This window comes from Periplaneta americana, chromosome 10 (assembly GCF_040183065.1).
Source record: "Periplaneta americana isolate PAMFEO1 chromosome 10, P.americana_PAMFEO1_priV1, whole genome shotgun sequence".
In the NCBI taxonomy this organism is placed as follows: Eukaryota; Metazoa; Arthropoda; class Insecta; order Blattodea; family Blattidae; genus Periplaneta; species Periplaneta americana.
In genome coordinates, this window is record NC_091126.1 from 148,716,504 (window position 1) to 148,741,036 (window position 24,533).

The following is a 24,533-nucleotide window of genomic DNA, read 5'->3' on the forward strand; positions in this document are numbered from 1 at the left end:
CAGACCACTACACCACATGGTGAATGCTAAGGTGTTAACTGCTTTATCAGACAAGGTCAAGGTCTTACTTCCGTAAAGCATAATGAATTTCATTATTGTCTTATAAACAGTTTTATTTACTTTCTTTTAAATATCGTACTCTAATTACATTACTTACGGTTCGTAAAAAGTGATTATCCATGACAATCCCTTCCTTTATATCAAAACGGCACTGTTGTTGGTTATCACTATAGTCCGGATTTTATATAGTATGAAAATGAGAAATATTTAGCTAAAAATGGCAAAATATGTAACAAATAAAAAAAAATTACTTAAAATCGAACCTTTATTAGATATATTTTTGCACACTGATAACAAAATAGAACTGAACAAAATTACAGTTGCACATGTGATTCAACCTCATTTAATTATTGTTTGAAGACGCAATTAATAATAAAATATTTTTCCATATTCTCTGCAGTCATCGATTCCCTTCTGTCTGTTAGAATGTACTTATATATGGAAAAGTAATAACCTCACAACTTCACACGAACTAACTGGCGTGTATTTCAGATGAAGAATGACACTCGACACAATATTCTCAGGGAACTGCACACATTCACCTTCAAATATTTTGCATACAGTGAAAAAAGTTGTGTATCCTGGGTTTTTTTCATTACATCATTAAATTTTACTGAAACACACTCACAGATTACTCCCTGCACAACACTCAAGTTTATTGGTTGCATCTTTCACTATCGACATAGATTCAGGGAGGGCCAGCCCAGAAGTTTCCAGCTTTTTAATGGTTTTCGAAATCTAACTGAAGTGGCTTGTGATGTATGCTATCGATGAAGCTACTTTCGAATCCTGAAAGGCACTCATGGACTCATGCACAGAAGTTTCTATCCAAGTTCCCCATCTAGTAATCACAGTCTGTGGAGGTAAAGGCACATCCGGTAACAGTTTCATGTAGCACTGCATGCCATAGTGAGATTTACGAAACACTTTTCTTATCGCTGATATTAAACCATTCACTTCAGGAAATCTACCTCTTATGGTCTCAGCCACTCGGTGTAGTCCATGTGCCAAACACGTGAAGTGAACCATATTGGGATAAAACACAGACAGGGCACCTGTAGCTTTTATCACATAGAATGCAGCATCTGAGTAGAGCACCAGCAACTTTTTTTCATTAATTTCTAACTCTTTAAGTCCATTATTTACGAATCGAGAAACTGTAGCATGATTTGTCAGTTCCAGTGGTTTGCAGTAAATTAAATAATACTTGGACGGAGTCTCTGGAACTAATTCATCTGTGACGAGATTTGCGATAAAATTACCCAAGGGATTGGTTGTCTCGCCACCAAGTTCAGCTCTAACCATTTCAATTGCTTCAGTGTAGCAGGAGTTTAAATCATTTTTCTGGAGTGTTGATTCATCCGGAATACTGAAGTTGCAGTATTTGCATAGGAATGCTTGAAACTTTGGCATTCCAAGTTCATGGTATGCTTGCAGCAACCATTGCCATGCACAAATCTTTATTAAATTCACTGTCAGAAGAAGAATATTCCAGCACCACTTGTGTAAGAAGAACTTGTTTTTTCGGTGGAACACGTTTTTTTTATTTTTCACATGAAGTTCAGTTTTTAAATGCTGTTCTAATTGTGACTTCCTGGAGCACCCCTTGCGTTTGTCACACACTTTGAACAGCATGATTTTACCATCACTAGTAAAGGCATCGTCAACTGAAATGCAACCTTTTAACTTGGATGTGACTGGCAACATAGCAGTAGACTAGCTAGCTGTATCACCTGATGTTGGAATAAGCTTCTCAAGAAAACTGAAAGAACTACTTTTTCCTTCAGTGCAACTGATTGGGGCTGCGGTACCAGTACAATGAGACAATGACCTACCCTTCACTTTGGTATTTGTTCCTACTGTTAGTTGCTTTGTTAGTGTATTATTCCATGTTTGGAAGGAGCTGAGAAAATTGGGTATAATGTAACGTTATAGGGATAGGCCATTCAGAACCTCCTTAAACTTGGTTTCTGTGTTTCTCTTTTTAATTTGTCATTATTTCAAAGTTTGCATTTGAAAATAGCATTTTATATAATGTCTGTTATACCATTACATCATTGCATACAGTACATTCATTTGAATGACTTACTCAGTGGTGACAGCAGAGAGCTGGGATCCACACAGAATCCGACGTATGCATGGAAGAAGTCGAGTATGTCAGAAATTGGCTGATTGCATACCATTTCACGAAGGAAGCGTGAAAATTGTCTGGGACTTGCACGGTGCAATTTTGACAGGATATTTTGTCCCTGAGAACGTAAGAAGTCTGCTGGAGGACCTCGTTGTCCGTCTGCACATCCATGAGGACACCCCAGATGCTTCAGAACCCTGAAAAATAACGATTACACTTGATTATGCAAATATCCCAGATCATATATATATATATATATATATATATATATATATATATATATAACAGATTGCTCATCCCTATGTTAAAATCGGTAGCACTTTGAAGAGAACAACTACCAGGATCCCCATCCGTCCGCCATAAACGAACATGAGATGGCAATACAGTCGCTAATGCAATTCAAATGGGAGTTATGACGTGACTCCTTATGTAACAACTAGATGGCAGCATAGTAAACCTGACAAAAGTTGTTACCATCAAAGCCTGTAAGGCCGAGCAATCTGGGTATATATGATCTAGGCAAATATTTATATTTTCTCTGTTGTTCTCTAACAGAGAAGAAATGGAACAGGGCTATCAGAAGATGTGTCACACATTAAAAAAAACGAGCCTATATAATTTATATTTTAAAAATAATATAGAATCCAGCAGAGGGACTGGCGATTTTAAGGAGTGTATATCTCTCACAGTACAGTTGAAGGGCGATAAATTGCGTGCACATTCTGTTGATAATACAGTGCCATTTACTCATCATGAAAAGGTGGAGTGGTGCACAACGACGTGCTTTTACAATTAAAATTTTTACAAGAACACTGACATTTTGAGGCTACTGTTGTTGATGTTGTTGTTTAGTCAACTGTCCGAAGACAGGTCTGAATCTCACAAGTGATACCAACAAGGCACCACTTATGAGGCAACTTGGCCAGGAAATAAGGGGTAGAGTGACCAGTTCCTTCCCCCTCCATTGCATACATCGCCGACTAGCTACATATTCCACTAATCAGACTTCAGGTGCATACAAACAATTGTTCTTCCTCTAACACATATCATCAAGTGAGATGTACTGCCTGATAATGGATTTGAGGCTACTAGTCATTTTAATTCATGGCGCCCCTCTGCTCATGTGACTTACATTTTCATCCAGGCAATATTCAGATGGGACATCAATTAAAACATCGCGATATTCTCAACTGAAGTGAATATTGTGAGGAGATTTTAAATTGCATGGATGAAGATGAAGACTTTATTGACACTTTGTGGTTATCCCGCGAAGTACATATCCATCTCAGTGGTAGTTCCTTAAAGAACGCACTTTTCAAGAAATAAATGGCAGACTTTATGATTTCATATACAGTATATGTCATTTTGAAAAAAATACATTCTTGAGTCAATAATCAAATATTTACAATCGCCCATTCTTCCGCTGAATCGTGTACCATACAAAACAAAAATACCTACAAATAGTCTCTATTACTATCCTCACAGAGAACATCTGTGATTTTAAGGGGAACAAGTTTGTTGCTACACAAAATATCAAATCTTAACACAAACTGGATTTGAAAAGCAATGAATTGAAATCATATTACCATTACTATTAATGCACCTATTTGTCTTTCTTAATGATTAATAAATGTGACTATATGATGATAATCTAGCTGAAGGAGCTAAAATAAATGCGTGCAATAATCATTACTATAAGCAATTCCGATTGCAAGTCTATCTCTCAATTGATTACCGGTAATATTTAATTTTATCTTTGCTCTAAAATCTTTAATTGATTTCAAACTACATATATAGCCTTATTTATTTATTAAAACAAGGTGTATCTCTGTAGCTACCTGATAACGCAGCTCATGACGAGACTGTGAGGAGTCTGGTGTCCCTTGTGACTGCTAGTCTCCTTCTCGTTGGAAGGGGAGCTGTGCTCACCTCCCCGGGATGTTTTGTTGCTGCCTTGATGACTTCCAGAGGTGGTTGCCTCGTCCCGAAGACATTGCTTGAGGACACCCATGTCCATCAGCAGCTCCACAAGGTTCAGTATCACCTCACATACCCGCAGTGTGCAGCACACGTTGTCTCTGACAGCTGCAGAGTGCACTGCCTGCAGACAATAGACTATTTGTGTACAAGCTACTACCAGAGTACCATATATTTGATCACTAACCTAACCTGAGAGACTTCATACAATCTGACTATGTACACCTTGCATTGGTGTATTTATGTAACACAGAAGAAGACGAAAACTATATAAAAGTTTGATAATTATTTCCCATAGAATAGAGAATATGGCTGTTTTCCATCCTTTTAAGCCTACTTAAGACACATAATAAAATTAAGTTTTGGTAAAACAAATACACAAATAATTTGATCCCACAGCAGCAAGATCAACTAGCACAGCCTTCAATTTTTGAAAAGAGACAATATTTCAGAAAGTATTATAGCAGCCATGATACTTGCTGAAGCCAATGAAAACCAGTTCACCTCACAAACTGACCAGTAATGCAAAACACTGAGGAATTATTAAGTGTGAATAACAGTTTTCCCTTTTTGGGTTATTTTACGATGCTGTATCAACATCTCAGGTTATTTAGCGTCTGAATAATATTAAGGTGATAATGCCAATGAAATGGGGCTGGGATCTAGCACGGAACGTTACCCAGCATTTACTCATATTGGGTTGAGGGAAAACCCCGGAAAAACCTCAACCAGATAACTTGACCTGACCGGGATTACAATGACGAACAACTATAGGTTAAAAAGATTTATTGTCACTGTTAAGACACTTAATAAATTACTGAAATTCAGATATTAAATTTTAACATAACGAATTAACGACTGTAAATCTAGTTTTCCTTCACGAGTAAGATTCATAACAAAATTACCTGTTGCATTTATTATTATTCTATGTATCTATCTGCAGAATTCACAAACTTTGTGTAATAAACAAACCATTCCACAAGTAGCTATGTGATATAGCTATATATGGAAAACATACAAATAAAGAAAACTCTGTTCCAAATATGGCTATCTGTTTTGAGACATATTTGGAACTGACATTCAACCTTAGGTTTCACATAGCTACATTGATACACCATGATTTGAGGCGCTATTTTTTAACTTAACAGATAGACACTTTTAGAACTGATGCATATTTAATCAGGTTCTGAGTCAGACTGTGCAGAAAACTCAAAATCGAAAATTTTGCAGATGGCCACATTTGGAACCAAGCCATCGATATGACAGTTTTCCATCCTTTTAAACCTACTTAAGAAACATAATAAAATTAAGTTTTGGTAAAACAAATACACAAATAATTTGATCCCACTGCTGCAAGAGCAATTAGCACAGCCTTCAATTTTTGAAAAGAGACAATATTTCAGAAAGTATTATAGCAGCCATGATACTTGCTGAAGCCAATGAAAACCAGTTCACCTCACAACCTGATCAGTGATGTAAAGCACTGAAGAATTATTAAGTGTGAATAACAGTTTTTCCTTTTTAGGTTATTTTACGATGCTGTATCAACATCTCAGGTTATTTAGCGTCTGAATAATATTAAGGTGATAATGCCAGTGAAATGGGGCCGGGACCTAGCACCGAACGTTACCCAGCATTTACTCGTATTGGGTTGAGGGAAAACCCCATAAAAACCTCAACTAACATCTGTCCATTCTTATTATTATTATCTTTAATTTCTCTAAATAGATTTACAAAACCTCTAATGGCAATTACATTAATATTCTCATTATAGAAATAGAAATATATATATTCTCCCTGTAACATAGTCCTAGTAAGCTTATATTAAATTAATTTTCATCATTTTACTAGCTATCTCAAATATTAAATTAATTATAATTCATTGAATTAAATTAGCTCATAAATTAAGTTACTACTTTACCTTATAGATTTATCTAAATTTAAATAAATGTGTAGTGAAGATTATTGCTGGAGTACCTTTTAAGTGTAGTGAAAATATTTGTAATTAAATTTATGTATTGTATTGATTAAGGCTGGTTGAGTGGAAGAGAAGGCCTTATGGCCTTAACTCTGCCAGCGAAAATAAAACATTATTATTATTATTATTATTATTATTATTATTATTATTATTATTATTAACCAGGTAACTTGACCTGACCGGAATTCGAACCCAGGCCACCTGGTTTCATGGCCAAATGCACTAACCGTTACTCCATAGGTGTGGACTGCAAAGTACGGTTAAAGTTACCTGACTGAAAAGATAAAAATGAAAGAACGAACTTCAAAAGTACACAATTAATTTATTCAAAAGAACAAACAGAGTTATTATTTATTAGACTAGGTGGCATTTCAGAAGGCGGCCAGCTGCTACAAGCGCCGTAGCATTTCTGGTATGTGACGTCACAAACTTGTACAGTAGAACCAATCAGAATCAGTCTATAACAAGTACTTCCAGAGTTCGTTTGCTCACGTGTGAATGTTTCAATACATTGAATAAGTAAAACTAACATTTACTGTGTATGTGTAAGATAAATAAATGGAAGAAGAGACTGTAAAAAGACAAATATTTCACAGACAGGCATGGAAAATAGTGTTTAAGGTATATAATTATTTTAAAAACGTTGACGAGCAGAACCCTGCCGCCATCTTGATGCTGACTGCAACATTGCCAACGTGCAAGAAACGACTGCAGAAGCATGTGGTGTAGGATTAAGAACCGTGCAAAGAATATTGTTAGTGAAGGAAAGAGGGTTTGCTTGATGTCATGCTTACAGTAATCAATGGCTAAGGTCATTATTATCTTTTGATAATCTAAATTCTCTCCTGTGCTATTTGTGTTGCACTTGTGCGTGAAGTACGATGTGGCAATGTTGTACACTGCCTTGCTTTCTCTATCTGTCTCTCTCGACGCAAATGCTAGCAGACTATCACCTTCCGAATTGCTGTCTACTCTAATAATGGAGAAAAATTCGCTCCAGTACTGGGGTTCGAACCCAGGACCCTCAGTTGTACGCACTGAGCACTCTACTACTGAGCTACATTGAGGCTCCATCTACAGTACTGGCTCGAACTCCTCTCCATTGGTTTTTTTCCTTTTTGGCCCACTCCATGTTTCGACATTATGTCGTCATATAGAAGCACACTCATAAGAGTGACTTGGGTGGCTGGGAACCAACAGTTATGTACTGTTAGGCAATTAAATCTGTATGATGATATTGGGGTCTAATGATAACACAATATAATGACGAAACTTGGAGTAGGCCAAAAAGGGAAAACCAAAGGAGAGGAGTTTGATCTGGTGCTGTAGATGGAGCCCCTGCATAGCTCAGTGGTAGAGCGCTCAGTGCGTAAAACTGAGGGTCCTGTGTTCGAACTCCAGTACCAGAGCGAATTTTTCTCCATTATTAATAAATAACCATAACAGAGAATTCTCTAAGATCAAATAATTCATAAACTCTAATAGCAACATACGGAGTGACGATTAATTAATGATCATATTTGAAGTTAAAGTATCATATGCATTATTTTTTTAAATTTTGTTTTCAGGTAAATACAAAGTTCTAACATTGTGACATTTAGTGGTATAACATGAGAAGGTGGAATGCACAGCAGCAAAAACAATAGTGGAAATTTTGCTAATGATTACTCAATCATCGCTGCTTAAAGGTGGTTGGTTCCACGATACATCTGGCGGGCATGCATGTCCTCAAAAATAAATTTTGTGATATATCGAATCCCTCAGAAACAGTGAAAGTGTAAAAGATGTTAAACGTACAGGTAAGTAGAGATATGTATGCACTGAAGAAACCACTGAAAGAGTGAGAACTGCAAGCACAACAATCCCAATTAAATCTACAAGAAAGTTATTGCAAGAAGTTGGTGTCAATAGGGAAACAGTGTGCAAAATTCTGTTTCCTTATAACTTCAGGTGTCCCAGAAGTTGAAACCAGCAGATAGGCGATGACGTTTAACACTATGCCACACTGTGATTGGATTTAAACTAGCCAATCCAAATTTTAGAGAGAATGTCAATGTCTGATGAAGAGCACTTCCACTTATCTGGGTACATAAATAAACCAAGTGCACGAATATAGAGTGAAATAAATCCATGTGAAATTCATGAACGTTCTTTAAATAATGCAAAAGTTACTGAATCTTCTTTGAGCAACAAAGGTTGATTAACTGTTAAAAAAATAAAATTCCACTATTACTTCCCAATAAAAAGAGATAACTTGAAGGAAAAACTGAATGAGGTAGAAACAAATAGTAAGAATAAAAACATTCGAGATTTATATAAGGGTATAAAGGAATTTAAAAACGGATATCAGGCAAGGGTAAACGTGATCAAGGATGAGAATGGTGACTTACTTGCAGACTCTCATTCAATCCTGAACAGATGGAAAAACTATTTTGGGCAACTACTAAATATACATAGGCCAAACAGAAATGATCAGGACGAAATTCAAATACAAACTGCTGAGCCATTCATACCGGAACTCACACTTTCTGAAGTCGAAATTGCGATAGAAAATCTGAAAAAGTACAAGTCTCCAGGTATTGATCAAATTCCAGCAGAATTAATACAAGAGGGTGGAAGGGCATTATCTTGCGAAATTTATAAACTTGTACTTGCAATTTGGGAAAAGGAAATTGTACCAGAACAATGGAAGGAGTCCATAATCGTACCTATTTTTAAGAAGGGGGACAAGACTAACTGAAGTAACTTTCGAGGAATATCACTTTTGTTGACGTCCTACAAAATTTTGTCGAATATCCTTTTGAGAAGATTAACTCCATATGTAGATGAAATTATTGGGGATCATCAGTGTGGTTTTAGGCGTAATAGATCGACAGTTGATCAGATTTTCTGTATTCGACAGATATTGGAGAAAAATTGGGAGTATAAGGGTACAGTACATCAGTCATTCATAGATTTCAAAAAGGCGTATGACTCGGTTAAGAGAGAAGTTTTATATAATATTCTTATTGAATTTGGTATTCCCAAGAAACTAGTTCGATTAATTAAAATGTGTCTTAGTGAAACTTACAGCAGAGTCCGTATAGGCCAGTTTCTATCTGATGATTTTCCAATTCACTGCGGGCTAAAGCAGGGAGATGCACTATCACCTTTACTTTTTAACTTCGCTCTAGAAAATGCCATTAGGAAAGTTCAGGATAATAGACAGGGTTTGGAGTTGAATGGGTTACATCAGCTTCTTGTCTATGCGGATGACGTGAATATGCTAGGAGAAAATCCACAAACGATTAGGGAACACGCGGAAATTCTAGTTGAAGCAAGTAAAGCGATAGGGTTGGAAGTAAATCCCAAAAAGACTAAGTATATGATTATGTCTCGTGACCAGAATATTGTACGAAATGGAACTATAAAAATTGGAGATTTATCTTTCGAAGAGGTGGAAAAATTCAAATATCTTGGAGCAACAGTAACAAATATAAATGACACTCGGGAGGAAATTAAACGCAGAATAAATATGGGAAATGCGTGTTATTATTCAGTTGAGAAGCTTTTGTCATCTAGTCTTCTGTCAAAAAATCTGAAAGATAGAATTTATAAAACAGTTATATTACCGGTTGTTCTGTATGGTTGTGAAACTTGGACTCTCACTTTGAGAGAGGAACAGAGATTAAGGGTGTTTGAGAATAAGGTTCTTAGGAAAATATTTGGGGCTAAGAGGGATGAAGTTACAGGAGAATGGAGAAAGTTACACAACGGAGAGCTGCACACATTGTATTCTTCACCTGACATAATTAGGAACATTAAATCCAGACGTTTGAGATGGGCAGGACATGTAGCACATATGGGCGAATCCAGAAATGCATATAGAGTGTTAGTTGGGAGGCCGGAGGGAAAACGACCTTTGGGGAGGCCGAGACGTAGGTGGGAAGATAATATTAAAATGGATTTGAGGGAAGTGGGATATGATGGTAGAGACTGGGTTAATCTTGCTCAGGATAGGGACCAATGGTGGGCTTATGTGAGGGCGGCAATGAACCTCCGGGTTCCTTAAAAGCCAGTAAGTAAGTAAGTAAGTATTACTTCCCACTGTTGTGCTCTCCCTCTTTCCATATTACAACATTAAAAAATAAATTGTATCTGTTTGTAATTTGAAGTAGTTTGCATGATATGTATTATCAATTTCTGTATATCACAACTGATTGAATTGTTTATGTCTTAAATTTAATTAACTTACTTGTTTAGTATTATACATATAGCTCAACTAATGAATGATCGTTTGCATTTCTAAATGTCATAATCTGATTGGCTATGTATTGTATATTTTTAGTAGAGTCATCAATGTAGCTCAGTCGGCAGACTCGCTGGGCTGCTGATCCAGAGCTGCGTTCGGGCTTGGGTTGGATCCCCCTTCGGTCTCATTGAATGGTTTCTTCCGAGGTTTTCCACAGCTGTGGGACTAAAGCCGGATGGTCTATGGCGAGTCCTCGGCATCAACCCCTTTGATTTGATTACCTGGTTGGGTTTTTCCGAGGTTTTCCCCAACCAAAAGGCAAATGCCGAGTAATCTTTTGGCGAATCCTCGGACCTCACCTCATCTCACTACATCTCGCCAAAATATTGTACAAAATTGCACAAAATTGTAAAAATTGTAGAAAATTACTAAATTGTAAAACTGTAAAAATTTGTAAAAATTGTAATTGTAATATTGTAAAATTTTGACTTGTTTCACATCTTAAAGCTTCATTGCTCATGTAAGATCTATGGAATAAAATAAATAAATGAATGAATGAATTAATTAATTAATTAATCAAATTTCGCAATTGTTGAACTTTATACTTAATTGAAAACAAAATAAAAAAATAGTACACACGAAAGTTTACATTTAAATGTAGTCATTAATTAATTGCCATCTTGTATGAGAAATACATTTTTTTTTTTAATTTGCACTGGAAACAAATTGTACTATCCTTCCATTACATTATCACCATTAATGAATCATTACTGATTAATGAGGAAATTGCATCAAGGGATTTCAGTTGTATAAGATACAGTGCTACCTGTTACTATTTGCACTGATTGTAAAGATTATTGAGAAAAAACTGCCATATCAGCCTGACCATTGTGAATTCCACTTGGATTCACATACGCAAAAACGAACCTCTAGTGTTTGATAAATAAAATACATTTTATGCAGAAAGCCAATTAATATATGACTTAGTGACGATTTACCTTTAGGACAACCTGATAATCAATATCTCCATCCTTAGTGATGTAACACATAGATCCCTGAGCTTCTGGTATTTCTTCTCCAGCATATGTTATGTTGGAATCTGTTTGGGAGCGGGTAAGGCTTGGTTTTCGTTCTTGATTTAACTTTTTACCTTGCAGACTTATGGCATCCAGCTGACTGTCAATTGAGCCCTGAAATTTTAGACAATATGTGAAGAACTCATAATATGTTGAAATCGAGATTTCACAATAACATTGTACACACTCCCACTGCATCTATAACACAGTCATTTAAGAAAAGTAAAGAGGCCTACACATTGCTTCAAATTCTATCTTAGTCCCTTGATTCATTCACATTTAATATTTCCCTTTTGCTATTTCCTCCCTATGTTGGTAAGAGTCAATGGTGTAAGTTCCTTTCCCAAAGACAAAATGCCACAGCCACACTACTTTGCCTACTGCCTTTTCTCTTGCATATCATCATCCCTGTGTCATAAGAAGTATGTGTGTAGTGTATATTACTTTTAACTGCTGATTTACTCCATAATGGATAATGAAAGTGACGAGTATTTCAGAATCCAATGCCCATACTGAAAGTGTTTTTATGCTCGACCATGCCGAAATGTAGTAATTATACACATGGTAGCAGCCCTTTAATGGACCTCATTAAAGTACACCTATTCATTAAAGTTCAGGTGTTCCACCAATCAGAAAACACCATTGTAGCAATATGAAAGCGCAAGTATCGATTATTCTCGGATATGCAATCGAAAGACAACTAGCGGAACGTCACAGAGGCTGGAAATCCAGTACTGTCGCAGAAGGTTATGTTCTGTTACTATAATAATTAGCGTTAATTGTAAATAATATTCAAATAAATTCAATTTGTCATCTCGTTTTTCAATGTCTAAACCAATTTCAAGGTTATATCAAGGTTAATGTTTATTTTAATCTCTAGATTATATCAAGGTCAATGTGGACATTTGTTCCTCGGAAAAAATCAATACTTTCGCGTCTGCGCACATCTCACAATTTACGAGCTATTGCACAAGGTCAGTTCCTCTCCTCAGTCAGATAAGAATGAAATGAATACTTCTGAATAATTTCAAGTTAGAAATATGGTTGTGCATAAAAAGTCGTATGAAACTTGACTATACTGGTAATTAAGATGCTACTATGAAAATTATGAAACTCGCTTGCGCTTGTTTCATAAACATACTCGCGTCTTAATTACTACCATTATAGGCTTGTTGCATAATGTACTATTTCATATTTATGAATAATAATAGTCATCAGATGTAGAATGAAGAATTGTTTTCAAAACATGGAGTGACAGTAAGAGGAAGAAGAATAAAGTGCATAAGATTTGTTGATGATATAGCGTTGTTAGCAGAAGAGGAGATCATACTGAGGGATTTGCTACTGGAGCTAAATGACAGCTATGAACAGTACAGAATGAAGATAAATGCCAACAAGACGAAGATCATGGTCATAGGAAGAAAAGTAAAGAAAGTAAACTTGTGAATTCTAAATGAGGCAGTAGAGCAAGTGGACAGTTTCAATTACTTGGAGTGTACTATAAGCAGTAACATGAGCTGCTGCCAAGAAGTCAAAAGGAGAATAGCAATGACAAAGGAAGCTTTTAATAGAAAAAGAAGCATGTTCTGTGGACCTCTGGAGAAAGAACTAAGGAAGAAATCAGTGAAGCACTTTGTGTAGAGTGTAGCACTGTATGGGGCAGAAACGAAATGAACAGACAGAATAAGAAACGAACTGTGTTGGAAAGAGTGGGTTAAGAGAGAATGATGCTGAAAGTGATCAGAAAGAGGAAAAGGAATTAGTTGGGTCACTGGTTGAGAAGAAACTGTCTTCTGAAGGATGTGCTGGAAGGAATGGTGAATTGGAGAAGAGTTCAGGGCAGAAGACGATATCAGATGATAGACGACATTAAGATGTATGGATCATATGCGGAGACTAAGAAGAATGTAGAAAATAGAATGCTCGGTTTGCAGTGAAAGACCTGTCCTTGGCCAGAACACTATGAATGAAAGATGTAGAAAGCAAAGATTTGCTGATTTCATTAAAGCTGAATTACAAATTCTTACAATTCCAACTTTTCTTTTAAGATTTCTTCAGATATGTGAAAGATGATTACTTTCAGTATGGAAACCTGGCAACCCTACTATGTATAAACCACTGAATATATTATACTGATGTGTACCACACCATAGCATCGTGGTCTAAGACATCATGCCTGGGCTAATGTTATGGAATGAGCACAGGTTCGAGTCCTCATGGGAAAGGAATTTTCTAATGAAATTTTGGACAGTGTGTCTACTCAGGATAGTGATGAATATGGAAAGCTATGATAGTGAAATGGTTTCAAAAACTAGCTATAATGGCTAAGGAGGGACATCATCATGCTGACCATATGTTACCCCTGTACTGATTGGGTCATTGTTCACCTGTACTAGGGCATGTGTACATGTGGCCAGCAGTGGATTGGTTGGCCTTGACCCTTCATGGGCTTGCGCCATGGATTACTTATGAGATGTGATGATATTTGAAGACAACAAAGTTTCTAAAAATGTAGATTAATAATTAACAAAAGAAAAATTTGGCTTAGCAAGTGTTAATTTGAAAAACCAAAACTAAAACCAAACAAACTAACAAAGAAACAAACAAATAAATAAATAATTACTATTAAATAAATAAATAAACAAATGGAGAGATGAACAGGTGACAAACCAGACGTCAATTTCTAATGAAAGTGTTTATTCTAAGAGTTGAATATACAAATTATATTATGTTTGAAATTAATTCCCCTACACTAACAACTTAACCCTTCTGCTAATAGGATTACCCCACTAATGCTTTTTCAATATTATTTTAATTTTTCTCCATATTTATTTTTGAAATTCCATGTATTTGTCCGTTATATATCTACTAACACTTTGGAATAAGACTAACATAAATAATTAATCTATTTTAAGAAGTAATTCACAATATTCAAGTGGGGTGACCTTGTAGTCTGTGTTATGAAAATTTCAGAATATGAAATTCAACTTGTAGCTTAATTTTCTACATTTTTTAATTTGTCTGCTTCCAAATTATTTTATTTTGTGTTATTTATATCATTATTCATATTATTTATATTATCATGAGTATCATGACTTTTGGTTTCAAATTTTTTTAAATTTTATTTATCTGTGTTATGGTTATTCTAAAAGTGATTTTGTTAGTAGAGCCTTTTTTCGAGAAGTTCATTGTAGTATAGATGGTGTTCGAGTATTTGAATTTGAACGAAAACTAAAATATATTTTCTTAGATGTATATTTTGTATTATCTATTTTTTTTAAATTTGTAACGATTTTTAAGGATTTTATTTTATTATAAATAAATGTGTTGGAGATGTTTATGTTTGTATTATGGTATTTTAATATTCAAATTTCAACAAATAACTAAATAGATTTCTAATTTATTTTATAGTTCTGTGACTTTCATTGTTTGTAAATTTGTTTTCCACCATGTCAAAACTATATAGCATTGAGGAGTTTGCCTTAAAATTGAAGGGATGCGAGTTCAACTTTACTGATATGCTTTCTCATAGTATCATCAATAACATATTTGAAGTTCATTAATTTTGGTTGCGTTTTCAAGAAAATGGAATAGGACTTTTGAATCACTCTGTATTTTTAAAAAGAGGAAAACTATTTTTAATTTTCTGAAGTCCATTGCCAATAATATACACATTGTTAAATATTCCAAATGCTTAACAAAGATTGGTATATAATTTTGATGGGGGTAATTGTATTGCCCCAAAAAACCTTGGTAGCAGGAGGGTTAAAATTGTTACAAAGAATTGTATATGCCTATTACTTTTCATGTATCATACATGTGCTTCTTACAGCAGTAGAGAAACTTCCAGCCATATTCTAATTCCTTTTACCACAGTATCAAATGACTACACTTTTTTTTAAGGACAAACATTATGTTTTACAAATTATTCATTTATAGCAATAATGATCGACTCTTATGCCCTTTAAATCTTTCTCAAATTACAGTACTCTTGTTCTCTAAGTTCCCTTCTTGTGTATGTATAAGTAGACTTACATTTAATTTATGTATTTTGTGTATTCTGTAATTAAATAGCAAGTATAAATCAAATTTACGTACCTGTCTCCTCATGTAATCTGGTGACGGAGTTGGTGTGTGCTCAGTGACAGTGATGATGGGGTTAGGGATAGAGTATGGCTGAATTCCAATCACTGTACGATTTTGCTTTGCCTTCTCAGAATGCATCTCTCCTATGTATCTAATCACAAAATGTACATTATTAAATCATTCATATCATGTAAGTATTATTAACGAAATGTTTTTAATGTACAAAATCAAATTTCACTGAACAGTGAACACACACACATACACATTTATACAGAACATTTCAGTGATGATGTTACAAGCATCTTGGGCTGGAAAAAGAGATCGTAAGAAGCATTTAGAGAACAAGAACCTAGGTTCATAATCCGTAATATTAAATTTGTCATTAAAATACTGAAAGCCAGGCAACTTTTATCGCATACTGGGATGGCTATTGCATAGGGAAGCTTTGCTGAAGAATAATGTGACAAAATGACTTCTATTAACTTACTGAAATGCTAATTTTGTACACTCTGCTTATAAGTGGATTCAGCTCATTGAGTAGCAAATGGGAATAATGATCCAATTTAATGAGTCAGATAATAAACTTAAAAAAATTTATATATTATGTATCTCCTTGCAATGTTATTAATTTACATTTAGGCAAGGTACTCGAATTTGTAGACAGATGTTGGCACATTCTCACCAATATTTCTAAAGTTGTTCTAATGTTCTCATGGGGAACTGAGTTTCTTGCCAGAGGTTCCTCTGCAGTCTTGTAGCGTCACTGCGACAATTACTGGCACCAATGAATATTTGTTGATTTTCTAAATTATTACTAATACATTTTCTTGTGGTATTGGTACCTTGATATGCATTCACGCAGGAGGTTTTGCTTACCTTCCAAATATTCTAATGACAACTATCAGGATTTAAAACTCGTACTTCCGAACTTGAGTTCCCATTCTCAAATTATTTCTTATTATCTTCTTTACCAGTTCTACAAATTTATGACATGTTCACTGAAATATTCCGCATAATCTCAAGTGTAAACAATAAAGACCACATATGTTATGCTGTATATATATTAGAAGAGCTATTAGGCTAGGTTTCTAAATGTGTCTCTTTCAAATAAACATCTTAATTACAAATACATTCAATGTGATACTTGTGGAGTGCAAGTTAGACTAAAAATAAAACAATTGTAAGTGAATTACCTTCTACTTTTTAAATTCAAATGCTGGTGTTTCCTTACAATTAATGTACACTTGTCAGGAAAAGGGCTTTTTCATAATTATTAAGGATTAAACTTCTTATATTGGTAATCATTTTCTTTTATTACCTTGCGCCCAAGATCAAACACATAGACAATTAAAAAAAAAATCCTCTTATATGAAAGAGAACATACATAACTGCGTCAGGAATAACGAAAGAAAGTGAGCTCTTTCACAATGTTTTGGAGAAAGATGAGTACAAACTGTTGAATAATTACCCAAAGAAACGTAAGAAAATGTAATATGACGATCTGAACGAATGTTTTTGTTTGTATTTCTTGCTGGACAAATCAATATTAGTTGCTCATTTTAAGTTCTCTTATGCTAACAAGAATCCCAAAGAAAACGTAAATGGTTAGCTAGAATACGTGGATTAGCAGATAATTCTGAAATTCAGACACAACTGAATTTTGATTTATTAAATAAAATTCGTTTATGGTTGTGGAAAGGACCTATTCTTAAACAGATTGTTTGGGGATAACATTACCAAGTTGGTGAACACAAATCATTGGACGTTGCTAAATATGAATCTATATACCAGTATCAGAATGCAGTTATTAAGGTTATAAAAAGATCCTGTTTATAGATGGCCATTAAGGATAGTTATTTTCTTAATAGTATCACAAAATAAAAGTTTCATATTGTTGTAATATTATTCAAATATCACACACTTCAGATTTCCAATATGTTGAGGAAGAGGCAAAGATCGAGCAGTGTGTTTCTCAGGTCGGTAATTATAAAAAGATTATTTTTTTAATCTTTTTGACACATGATTAATAGATAATAATTCAGGTCTACTCTCATTATTATTATTATTATTATTATTATTATTACTATTATTATTATTATTATTATTATTACTACTACTGTACTATTATTATTATTATTATTATTATTATTACTATTATTATTACTACTACTACTGTACTATTATTATTATTACTATTATTATTACTACTACTACTGTACTATTATTATTATTATTATTATTATTATTATTATTATTATTATTATTATTATTATTACTTTTTATAGTTTGGAAAACATTATGAAGCCACTATTTTATTGCAAATGATATAAGTAAGGAGCGGATTCCTATGTAATTAAATATTTTTCTTGCGTGTGATAAAACACAATTAACAAAGTTAAAAATTCCGAATGTCAAGTTTCAAATTTAAAACCCGAATTTTATTTCACATAAAAACATATTTTCACAAAAAATTTATGTAAATACATATTTTCAGGAAATCTATTATAAACACATAAATCTTGGAGTTTTTTCACTTAAATAATTTTTTACAAGAACTTTTAAATATTTTAAAACTAAATCAATTATATCACTCAGAAATACGTTATCTTTTTAAGAATTCTTGGTTGCTTCGTGTTTCTATGGGCTGTGTGGTGTATCCGTGATCCATTTTTGTAATAGTATCGCCTCAAGTTCTGAGAACTGCTAGGCATCATATCAGTGTTATTATATGAGACTAAATTAATATGGGCAAGAAGGAGAGATTTTGCAACACATAGGCCTAATTAGGAATGTTTATTGTTGCTGAAGATGATTTCATTCCGCGCTTTGTTTGTGAAACACAGCAGGTAAGAGCTCGGATATAAACATTATTTAATTTAAACAAATCTCTCGTTCATGCCTATGAAGTGAGGAAATACATCTTGTTGTGATTCCCCGTTATTGGACCATAAGCATTAGCTGTGTAGTGTAGACGTGGTGGCGTCGCTATAGGAAGCTTTTCTCCAACATTGTCAGTCAGTAGCTAGAAACATTTTTTTACGTTAAGACGTGTAAATATTAGCCTCTTAAGATGCCTAAAATCAAATCGAGTTTAAGATCGCGTCTACAGCAATATATTGATGAATTTAAAAACATTTTTACTACCGACGGAAAAGTGTTATTTTGCCAAACCTGTGGTAAATCAGTAAGTACAATCAGAGCTCTCAGGCAACCCAACATTTGTCTGGAAACAAGCACATTGCCGCTGCTTCACTTGTGCATTCACGGCAAAACAGTGGATATAAAAAATGTGTAAAGTTGCTAAGTATTGGAGGGTGTGCCTGTAGGTGAAATTGATGGTGTTTGTGTTTGTGACATTCCTCTCTTTAAATATGCACGTCTGACGTCCTGTGATGTGGAAAGATCGTTTTCACAGTATAAGTCATTGTTCAGAGATAATGGGCATGCATTTGTGATGGAGAATTTGGAAATGACCTTTGTTGTTCACTGCAATTCTCGGACAACTACTAGCAACTGATACTCAAGTGTGATTGGTGAGTACCTAGTAACATTTTTTTTTTTCAAGTTAAGTAAGGGATTTGTCATATTAAAAAAAAAAATTTTTTTTTTTTAATTTTTAGCAAATATTTTCGTACTTTTTAGCACATAAAAAATAAATATATTTAAATTTTTTAGCACATAAAAATCTGCTCCCTAGATATAAGTTTAATTTCCACTTGATTGTGAATCCTCAATTCCCAATCTCTTCTGCTTTTTTCAATTTCAAGACTGTTGTGCTAAGTCTCTGAAAAGTGATTCCAAGTAACAAGCTTATTGTTATGGAGCTATGTTGTCAAATTTCATATTGTGTTTACAGCGAATCGTCTAAAGCAGTGGTCATCAGCACTCACTGAAATGGGTAATGGGTAAGAAGTGTATCACAATGTGCACCATCATGCAGAAGGGAGAGGGAAGAGGCATACCCGCCAATAGCCACGGATGCACGCCAGTACAATATCTTATCCGTGTTTAAGAGATGCTAGTCCAAGAGTGCACTGTGCTGATGACTGTTGGTCTAAAGTAATGAAAGAAAATATATTTTGTGACTTCTGCAGACTACCTTCTTACGATACCCAAAATGCTTTTTTTTTTCCTTTGCTCATACAGAGATAAATTCATTTAATTTAATTTTTCATTTCAATATTTTAAATATTATATTATGGTTTATTTAACGACGCTCGCAACTGCAGAGGTTATATCAGCGTCGTCGGTGTGCTGGAATTTTTGTCCCGCAGGAGTTCTTTTACATGCCAGTAAATCTACTGACATAAGCCTGTCACATTTAAACACACTTAAATGCCAGTGACCTCGGCCGGGATCGAATCTGCAACCTAGAGCATAGAAGGCCAGCGCTATATCAACTGCACTCCCAAGGGCAAATCATTATCTTAATATGTTCATTATTGCTTAATGTATGAGGGTTTTTTATATATTTTTATTTTATTTAATGTATATTTTTGTAATAAATGATATTGGTTGATTGACTGAACTGATCTTATTGAGAGCCACAACTGTAGAAAGGCCAACAAGAAAGACATAGAGTGCTGTCTGAAATGAGACTTAAGTACTTCGTAGAGAATCTGGAAACTGACTCTAAACTTCAATTATGCAGTAGTGCATTCTTTGTAACCAGCCTAATCATGAGATTTCCGCACAAGTTTCGTTTGTGTATTGCATTTCGTGCATTATTACAAAGAGATAAAATGAAAACATAATTTTGTGGGTTGGGCCATTTGTGCACTGAGCACCTCAATTTATGTCATAATTAGTAAATATCTGAAAACTCTGAGAGATGAGTTAAATGATAACATATTCTATATTGACCTCTGTACACTTTTTAAATAACGAGATGAAATAGTAAAAAGCTATCTTTAATACACAGTATAACATTGCATTTAATTTTCCATCATTTCTTTTGATTATAGGTAATTATAGGAAATAAAAATAAGGAGAATTCATCTGATAATCGGCTGTATATGCCTCCTACAAACAAGTGTGACTTACACAAAAATAAACCACATGCAATATCTGAGAAGAAAAGATTTGTGAAAGAGACGATCGAACCACCAAGATACAGTTCACATTATAGTCGAAGATCAAATTCTAGAGCTGCATATCCATGAAGTGAGGCTGCAATGCACGACTGCCTCTTGTGGCAGCCTCGTTTGTTGTTTGCCTCGCGGTTTTGTTCCTTTGGTAATGAGGCAAGAACATTGGATTGCATGATATCATCTTTACCAATGATCATTCCACGTGGAGACATCTTTGATCACATCCAAAAACAGGCTCTAATTGGCTCAAGGGTAAGACAGCTGCGCACTATTGCACAGCAAGGTATTTACTGAACGATTAAAGTATCAAGAGGCAGCCTGCTTCATGGATACGCACCTTAACAAATCATACATAACTACAGTGGCATAGCGTCAATGTAAGCTAAAAAGCTCAGCTTCCCCAGTTAATAATAATTTCATAATAAACCTGCAATCTATGGACAAAATTATTTAATTAATTTTAATAGAATTTATATTTACGTGTTAAATATTGTGATGTGGCAGCTCAGGATAATTTGTGATGCAGCAGTAAACAAAAAGCCTGCACACACCAGCTTCCAAGCAGACTGGTTTCGTACACTCATTCTTCTGTGTACCCCACCCCGCAGATTTTCCATCCCTTTCTAGCTAAACTACCCTGGTCGCAAGGCTCGCAGGAAGCTAGCTTTGACATTGAAAATAAGTAGTTTCCGAGTTATCCCTTTTCATCAGTTGTGTTCAGTTGAAGTGTTAGTGTGCATTGTGCCTGACATAATAAATAATGAATGAAATAACAGTTCCTGACACCAATTTACTTGAATTTTTTAAGGCAGTTCTATTATCAAGACTAACTTACGAACAGAAGTGTGATCTAAAAAACAAATGACCGACTCCCTTGCTGTCAATGAAGGACACAACCAAAACACAGACGCATACTTAAGTAATGATACTGATACTGTATCTCTTGACCGTTAATATTGTGATTTCTCTAAGTATGACAGGGAGTGAGCTAGTGTTATACTATATGTGTCTATTTGATGTGTAAACCGTGAAATCATATTTTACTACGTACCATTTGAGGTCATGCCTTATTGGTGTTACTTACGAGGTTCCAACCAATCTTAGACTGGTGACTTGACATTGACTACTATTTATTTTAAGACTATATTTTTGTAATACGTTTTCTCATATTGCATGAAAGACAACTTGAATTAGCTTCCTCTGCTCAAAATTTCATGCTACGCCACTGCATAACTATATCTGTTTTTTTTGTAAGATGGGACATGCAGTTAAGCAGCCAAGCTTGGAACTACAGTGCTATGTTGCCAATATAGACTACCACGCTGCCAGCTGATGGGATTGACGTTTGATGGCTGACATTAAAACATTCATTGACAATTTACGCACAGGTAAGAAAACAATACAAAAATCGACAGAAAATGGAAGACGAAACGTATCAATGGTAACATTGTGTGCACAATAAATGTCGCCAACAGGGCTACTGACCACTCACCACGTGGGAACTGTAACTTTGGCAACTCAACCGTTGTTACCATAGCTACAGGCCTACCACGCTATGTGACATTCAGTTGTTTTTTAGTTGACAGCGCTGTCATGTCCATCTTTAAAAAAAAATACAGGTATAGTGTTCACTCAGTAGCAGAAATGTACAAATCACATGTAAGTTTAGGGAAATGTAGGGATATGAAGAAACACATTTTCAGTGATATTTTTAATACACAGTATAATATTGGATTTAATTTTCCATCGAGCAATACATGTAAATCTATATATTCAGGAAGTGAGGCTGCCTCATGATGCTTGCCTTCTTCAGTGGATACCTTGTCTCGCAAGGGTATGAGGCTGCCTCACCAGTGAGTCAATTCCTGTCGGTTTTTGGATACGACCAAATTTGTCTCACAGTGATTAACTCTCTCCGTATGGACATCCATTGAGAAAGATGCCATCACACAAACCAGTGTTAACTGCTTGAATTGCAGTGCACTAACTAGTGGTTCATGCTACAGACCGATTATTTAGTCCTGACAGCTCAGCGACGCGAAAGAGGGGAAGTAATAGTAGTGGGGAGAGCTCCGGAGTAGAGATAAGGGCGAGCAGTCGGTAAAGGGATGCAGTACAGCTTAACTGTACTAAAAACATACCACTCTATCGCACACATGACATCCGATCGCTCTGAAGGCAAGCAAGTGACTAACCCAAACATCCCTTGGCATAAATAAATGGACTCGCCTGACCCAGGCGCACATCTCTGGCGACTGTCAGGACTAAATAATCGTACTGTACTTCACATTCTTGCTTTGCTATCGAAAGAAAAAAACAACGAGGCAAACAACAAGCGAGGTTGCTGCGAGATAGCAGCATATGGCACCATCACTTAGTGTATATGCGTCTTAAGATGTGTGATGAAGCACAACAATAAAAAACAACAGAACACGAAGTGCATCTACGAAAACCAGAAGCCGCTTACAAATCAGGCAGCAATCTTTCCCTACTCTGCATTTGTCAACTAAATGTAAATTCTATCAGTGGCAACTATGGATGTACAAATTTGGTATGCACATATACAAAAATGACAATACAATGATGTATCTGAGCCACCAGCATAGCTCAGTCAGCTGAGGCGCTTGCCTGCTCATCTGGAGTTGGGTTCGGGTGTGGGTTCGATTCCCGCTTGAACTAATTACATGGTTGAGTTTTTTCTGGGGTTTTACCCAACCATAAGACGAATGTCAGGTAATCTATGGCGAATCCCCGGCTTTATCACGCCAAATATCATCTCGCCATCACCAATCTCATCGACGCTAAATAACCCAGTAGTTGATAAAGCGTCGTTAAATAACCAAAAAACAGTCTTTCTCGAGTCTGTTGTTTCAAGAGGAGCCGAAGATATTTCCAGCTGTCTACTGAAAGCCATGTCCCTGATTCTCGAAAGTGGAAGAAAAATGAAATTGATAGTTTATAGTGATTCATGTGTTGGACAAAATAAGAATGATCACAATAACGGGGTTATGGCTGTACAGTCATCTCAAGAAAAAATGACCGGACTCTTGTTCACGTCAAAATCAAAGTTTTAAAGCACAGTTTACTCGTCCTTTCAAAGAAAGACAGGTATGTGGCCTCCTAATTAATAATAAATATTCGAGGGTACTCGAATGATCTTCGTAATGCTGTCTGTGGTCCAGTGGACAGAACTCTGATCTCAAATACAGAAGATTGGGGTTCAATCCTTGCTGGAGAAGTCTTTTTTTTTGTTGTTGTTGAATAATTTCTTTATTACCCGTGATTTATCATTTCTAATTTTATACATTTTTTTGTTGTATGACACACCATGAACACACGACAGTTTTTTTAATACTCTACAACTAGTTATACTGGTAAAGTTTTTTTCAAAGACAGGGCTATCTTCTGAATTAAATTTTTAGATACAAAACCCCAAAGCCATTTTGTTTTCACAATTGTGTTATGCGCACCAATAGATTGCCAAGGATGAGTTCCATTGATTTATATAGTTTGATTTCCAAAAACCTTTAAATTTCATGCAAAAGACTTGTTAAAAATCACTGTTAGGTTCAAAATCTCTTCTATCTGCCACCAGTTCCTTTTATAATCCTTCAGTTTGTGAAAATGAATATAGGGAATTTTTAATCTATAGGATTCAAATGTCTATGTAAGTTATATTAAAATGCGTTTCCTCAACACCTCGGAAGAATTGATCATACGCACCCTCTTTGACCATCGATGAATTATGACACCTAATTCAGAATGCCTCTGATGCCTTGGCAGAAATGTTAGATTTAATTTCAAGGAGGCCTATGGTACTATTCATGACCAAGGATTGCGGGAATTTATCCAATTAGATGAAATATGAACTTCCTATTAGAAGTGTGTTTTTCTAAATTATATT

At 35.1% G+C, this 24,533-nt stretch overlaps 1 protein-coding gene across 7 annotated transcripts in view; it reads right to left on the minus strand.

The window, feature by feature from the left end:
- LOC138708093 (protein unc-80 homolog) overlaps positions 1 to 24,533 on the minus strand; it is a 240,615-nt gene that overhangs the window by 62,491 nt on the left and 153,591 nt on the right. For all 7 annotated transcript variants that reach the window (XM_069838258.1, XM_069838261.1, XM_069838260.1 and 4 more), the window contains 4 exons: positions 15,552 to 15,690; positions 11,376 to 11,567; positions 4,030 to 4,292; positions 2,150 to 2,388 (listed from right to left, as the gene is read on the minus strand). In XM_069838258.1, coding sequence (XP_069694359.1) covers positions 2,150 to 2,388; positions 4,030 to 4,292; positions 11,376 to 11,567; positions 15,552 to 15,690 — 833 coding nt within the window. The remainder of the gene's footprint in view (positions 1 to 2,149; positions 2,389 to 4,029; positions 4,293 to 11,375; positions 11,568 to 15,551; positions 15,691 to 24,533) is intronic.